At 39.2% G+C, this 6,002-nt stretch overlaps 1 protein-coding gene across 1 annotated transcript in view; it reads left to right on the forward strand.

Annotated features, from left to right (window-relative positions):
- SNAPC1 (small nuclear RNA activating complex, polypeptide 1, 43kDa) overlaps positions 1 to 6,002 on the forward strand; it is a 33,593-nt gene that overhangs the window by 12,443 nt on the left and 15,148 nt on the right. Inside the window, exons 4-7 of the mRNA XM_011961985.1 lie at positions 2,373 to 2,410; positions 2,488 to 2,646; positions 4,403 to 4,471; positions 5,169 to 5,231. Coding sequence (XP_011817375.1) covers positions 2,373 to 2,410; positions 2,488 to 2,646; positions 4,403 to 4,471; positions 5,169 to 5,231 — 329 coding nt within the window. The remainder of the gene's footprint in view (positions 1 to 2,372; positions 2,411 to 2,487; positions 2,647 to 4,402; positions 4,472 to 5,168; positions 5,232 to 6,002) is intronic.

A 6,002-nucleotide genomic window follows, 5' to 3' on the forward strand; every position in this document is an offset into this window, starting at 1 on the left:
TGCGCCCGGCCCCCAGTTTTAAAAATAAGAAAACTCTGGTCTTGAACTCCTGACCTCAGGTGATCTGCCTGCCTCAGCCTCCCAAAGTGCTGGGATTACAGGCATGAGCCTCTGCACCCGGCCCCCAGTTTTAAAAATAAGAAAACTGAGGTTTAGAGAAGTTAAGTAGTTTGTATCAGGTGAGGCACAATAAGGTGCAGACACTGGGTTTGAATGTCCAAGTCTGTAAGGCTCCATAGTCCATGCACACTGTCTTTTATTTCTTATTTAATTTTCTTCTTCTTTTTTGTTTTTTTAAAGAGTAGGGGTCTTGCTATGTTGCCTGAGTTGGCCTTGAATTCCTGGGCTCAGGCCGTCCTCATGCCTCAGCCTTCTGAGTAGCTGGGACTACGGGTACACACTACCATGCCTGGCTTCTTTAATTTTGTATAGTGCTTTACATTATACAGAATACTTTCACCTGTATAATAAGCTTGTTTAATAATTAACAATGGTGGGTTTGTTCATTTTGTACAAATGTGAAACGTGAATGTGATTCTTAGGTTGAGGGACTTCCCCGTTGTCATACATTGAGCAAATGACAGAGCTCAGACTCAAAAACTAGATCTGACTGGTGGTCTTTCTATATCACATGAAGTAAAAATCATGAGAGCACAGCCAGTGTAAACTGTAAAGAGTTAGGGGCTCTCCATGTCTGGACACTGTTCTCCCACTGCAGATCCCATGTATGTGAGCACTCACTACTATTGATCAGTTTCTCACAGTTTCTCATTTCTTTTTTTTTTGAGAGACGGAGTTTCACTTTTGTTGCCCAGGCCGGAGTGCAATGGCACGATCTTGGCTCACCGCAACCTCTGCTTCCCGGGTTTAAGCGATTCTCCTGCCTCAGCCTCCTGAGTAGCTAGGATTACAGGCATGTGCCACCACACCTGGCTAACTTTGTATTTTTAGTAGAGATGGGGTTTCTCCTTGTTGGTCTGGCTGGTCTTGAACTCCTGACCTCAGGTGATCCGCCCTCCTCAGCCTCCTAAAGTGCTGGGATTACAGGCATGAGCCACTGTGCCTGGCCTAGTGTCTTATTTCTTGAACAGGTGTTGATTCTACCAAAATCTGGAAATGAATTGAGTAGTCTGAGTTAGGGATGACTCAGATGTTGTAATGTCCATCTATGATGGAAGTGTCAGTAGTTCTCTCCTGATCTTAGAGCCAAGTCCCTATGCCAGGTTTTCTTAAGTCCACCTGTAGTATGCTGTCTTTTTCCTTACCCCACAGATCTGCCCATTTGGCTGGAGATTTTTGGAGGAAGAAGATCTAATAAATAATGCCACAAATGGTGTCATAAATCACCCTCTATTTCTTTCTTTTTTTGAGATGGAGTCTTGCTCTGTTGCCCCCACTGGAGTGCAGTGGCAGTGCGATCTTGGCTCACTGCAACCTCTGCCTCCCGGGTTCAAGCAGTTCTCCTGCCTCAGCCTCCCAGGTAGCTGGGATTACAGGCACCCACCCCCACACCTGGCTAATTTTTGTGTTTTTAGTAGAGATGGGATTTCACCATGTTGGTCAGTCTGGTCTTGAACTCCTGACCTTGTGATCCTCCTGCCTTGGCCTCCCAAAGTGCTGGGATTATAAGTGTGAGCCACTGCACCCAGCCTACCCTCTATTTCTTTTAATCCTGAATCTTATCGCTGAAGTGATGGTGAAACTTATGGGAACAGGCACATAGATTTTGGGATTTCTGTGGCACGTTGGATGAGAGTCGTTACATAGGAATTTCCAGCAGAGCATAAAGGACTATGTAAATATTATTTTCTTTTTTTTGAGACGGAGTCCTTCTCTGTCACCCAGGCTGGAGTGCGGTGGTGCGATCTCGGCTCACTGCAAGCTCTGCCTCCTGGGTTCACGCCATTCTCCTGCCTCAGCATCCCGAGTCACTGGGACTACAGGTGCCCACCACCACGCCTGGCCAATTTTTTGTATTTTTAGTAAAGATGGGGTTTCACCATGTTAACCCTGATGGTCTCGATCTTCTGACCTCGTGATCAGCCCGCCCCGGCCTCCCAAAGTTCTGGTACTACAGGTGTGAGCCACCGCACCTGGCCATAAATATTCTTGATGTGACAATATGATATAAAAATATCTCAGTTATCAGTAGCAATATTTAATGATACATCATGCTACAAATAATTGTGATATTCTAGAATGGAATTGTGTGTTAACTGATTCGTCTTTCCCCAATGTCTTCCTATAAGTGTATCTTAGTTAATGTTTGTTGAGGTAAGTCAGTAAGTCCATACCTCTGGAATCCATACCTCTATGTTAATGAAGTTGCACTATTTTGTTTACATGATTATGTTATTTTCAATATACCGTAGCATGTTATTCCCTATCAACTGGAAGTCAACTTTGGAAGGTGACTATTTTGTGTTGGTTTTGCCTTTTAGTTTCTCCTCAAAAAGTGAAATAAAGGACTCATCTTTTTGCTTTTAGGAAATGCTGAACGTTCATGATCATTATCAGAACATGAAACGTGTAATTTCGGTTGATAAGTCCAAGCCAGATAAAGCCCTCAGTTTGATAAAGGATGATTTTTTTGACAATATTAAGAACATAGTTTTGGAGCATCAGCAGTGGCACAAAGACAGAAAGGTATGCAATCACTTGTTTGGTGCCTCACCATTGTATTATACACGAATGATTATCCATGGATAATAATGTTGAGAGGCAGCCTAGTGTTAGAGGCTGTAATCCTGTGGAGCTAAGATTTAGAGGGCTTGGCTTTTCTAGTTCCACTTTGGCACTTATTAGGTATGTGATGTTATTTAACCTTACAGATGGAGTATATACGTATTTTCCTTTTTTTGGTAGAAGAGTAAATAGTCTTGTTATTTACTCTTTATTACAGTCTTTATAATTTGGCATTTTTCTAGGGGTTGCACACTCAGTCTTTGGGCTAAATCCTGCACACAGGTGTGTTTTGTTTGGCGTAGTGTTGATTCTAACATTGTTTAAAATTTTTGAGTTAATTACCAACTTTTAAGTACTTGTGGACCTCACCTAAAATTCTAGACTGGTAACACTGATTCCACTTTGCTGCATGACAGCAGACAGTGGGACCTGAGTGGTGGCTTTTCCTACTGTGATAGGGCAGGTGTTTCTCTGTTTACATATTGTCTACCTGGTGTGGTTTATCTTTTTGCAGGTCTCATCATCACAGATCTTCCACTTAGTTTATTTAATCAAAAGTATTGATGGTTTCACATTAGCCTTTTCAGCTAGAGGAACTTTTTTACCCTGGAAACCTAAAGGCTAGCCTTGTGAAATTTACTTCTGAAACTATTACTCCATCTTATTTTAGTAAATCTAGGAAAACAATTTTTAAAAAGTAAGCAATTTCTGATTACTTACTGTGTGTCTTGATAATGTGCTGGTGTTTTCACAAATGCCACACAGATACTGTTATCTATATATCGTCTTTCAGAAAGATTTCTTGCTACCTTTTCACTTTATGTTATATAAAGGAAGCTGGCTCACAACTTAATTTTAGAAAAGATAAACAAGGAAACTGATAAGAAGATTATAGTCTTGGGAAGAAGAAAATAACTTTATTCCTCTGCATTTATTTTAATGAGAGCAAGTTTTAGAATGTTTGGATACTTTAAGTCCTATAAATAGGTTACGCAAATGACTTAGGCATTTAATGTAAAAAAATTGTTAGTATTCTTTATATGTACATATATAGACAGGGTCTTCTTGCTCTTTCACCCTGGCTGGAATGCAGTGGCACGACTACAGCTCACTACAGCCTTGACCTCCCAGGCTTAAGTGATCCACCTACCTCAGCCTTCTGAGTAGCTGGGTTTGCAGACATATGCCACCATGCCCAGCTAATTTTTTTTATTTCTTTGTAGAGACAGCGTCTTGCTATGTTGCCAGGGATAGAACCAGCTTAATTTTAAATTTTTCTGTAGAGATGGGGTCTTGCTATGTTGCCCAGGCTGGTTTGGAACTCCCGGCCTTAAGCGATCCCTCCACCTCAGCCTCCCAGAGTATTAGGATTACAGGATTAGCCACCATGCATAGCCAGTATTCTCTTTTAATAGATAAACTCTCTTCAGAGAGCATTACCACGAGCTCTGAAAACCTGAAGGAAAGGAGAATAAGCCTGTTTTCTTACTACCACATAGAGACTACCACATTAATTAGGAGGATTTAAGCATTTTATTGATGAATTGTAGAGCATTTTGAAACCTGTAATCTTAATGTTAGGTGGTATATAATGTGAATGATCTTTTAGTTTTTCATTTATTAAAAGTAATGATTCTCACTGTTCTAAAATTGATTTGCAGTTAATTGAATTGTAAATTTGTGTGTGTGTGTGTATGTATCTTTTTTGCTCTTTTAGAATCCATCCTTAAAATCAAAAATTAATGATGGAGAAGAAAAAATGGAAGGAAATTCACAAGAAACAGAGGTCAGAAAACTTTGCAATTCATATTATGTGTGGCTGTGATTCTGTATACTAAGCATTGTGACCCATGGTCAGTATTATAAGAAATATAAGAGAAAATTCTGAATCATGGTTTTGTGAAAAGGTAGTTTGTTCTTTACTGGAAGCCTTGTGGAGGCCACATCAGGTGTAGGTTGGGAGAGAGGATGATAATAGTTTTCCACAGGGAAAGGAAAGCTCGACTGTGGAAGGTGCCCTCAGTTAATAGAGGATCAGGATCAGGCTTTTGTAATATATCTTTTCTCACTTGTCAGCCTTTCAACCAGTGTGGAGCCCAAGCCGTTACACTGTATACTGCTTCCTGCCTCCAGAGTTTTCATCCATCTTAATGGATGAGACAAGGAGCCATCTTTGAGTATAGGCTGATGAGGAGGGAATAGCAGTTCAAGGCTCTGCCTGATCACCCAGGCTTTCACTCATATTGTCCTCCTTGAATCCTGAATGAAAATTATCTGTAGCTACGGGGATAGTATTATGGCACCTGCTACATCTGTGACAGAATATGATGTATGTTTACGTGTGTGTACCCAATATATGTTAGTTTCTTTTACCCTACCTTCTGTCTAAAATCTTATTTCTGATAATAAATACTTGGGTATTCAGTTTTTTCCCCTAATGTTTGTGTGTTTTAACTTTTTTTTCCTTCTTATTTTATATCCAGAGATGTGAAAGGGCAGAATCATTAGCGAAAATAAAATCAAAGGCCTTTTCAGTTGTCATTCAGGTGAGTTATTCTTTAATAAGGTAATTTGGAAATTGACTGCTTTTTAAATTATATTTCAATTTTTCATCAAAGTAGTGATACATGTACTTAGTTTTAAAAGTCAAATAATGCTGGAGAGATTATATAGCACAACAGACCCCTTCTCTGCCACTTCCTACCCTTGTATTCCTAACCTTGAGAGGCAGCATCTTTGACTTCTTTTCTTTTAGCAGTTTCTTCTAATATTTATCTGGAATTTTGATGCCATTTCCTTTATTGTCTTCCAGCTTCTAGTATTCCTGATTTTGGAAGGTTTTAGGGTTTTGCTTTGTCCCTGGAGTTCTGAAATTTCATTTAGTACATATAATGTAACTTGGTGTACATCTTTTTTGTTTATTGCCCATGGCACTCATGGTGACCTCCTTTTAATCTGATATCCTTCAGTTCTGAAGAAGTTTCTGTATTGTTTCTTCAATACAAATGTTCTTTGCTGCATCTTTTCTGTTCTTCAACTTTTCTTGTTTTTCTCTTCTATTTTCAGTCTCTGTCTCATTTTCTATTTTCAGGGAGATTTCTTAGGCTTTATCTTCTGAACCATTATATTGATTTAAAAAAATTTCCCCTGATATTTTTTCATTACCAATAATTTTTTTTGTTCTCTGAATGCTGCTTGTTTTGTTTTTTTAAAATGTATTTTTCTTTTTCACAGGATGCAATAACTTTTTCTCTTTAAGGATATTAACTACAATTTTTTTTATGGTTCCTCCCATTTCCTGTGAGTTCTTTTTTTTT

This window comes from Colobus angolensis, unplaced genomic scaffold, assembly GCF_000951035.1.
Source record: "Colobus angolensis palliatus isolate OR3802 unplaced genomic scaffold, Cang.pa_1.0 Scaffold57, whole genome shotgun sequence".
Taxonomy (NCBI): Eukaryota; Metazoa; Chordata; class Mammalia; order Primates; family Cercopithecidae; genus Colobus; species Colobus angolensis.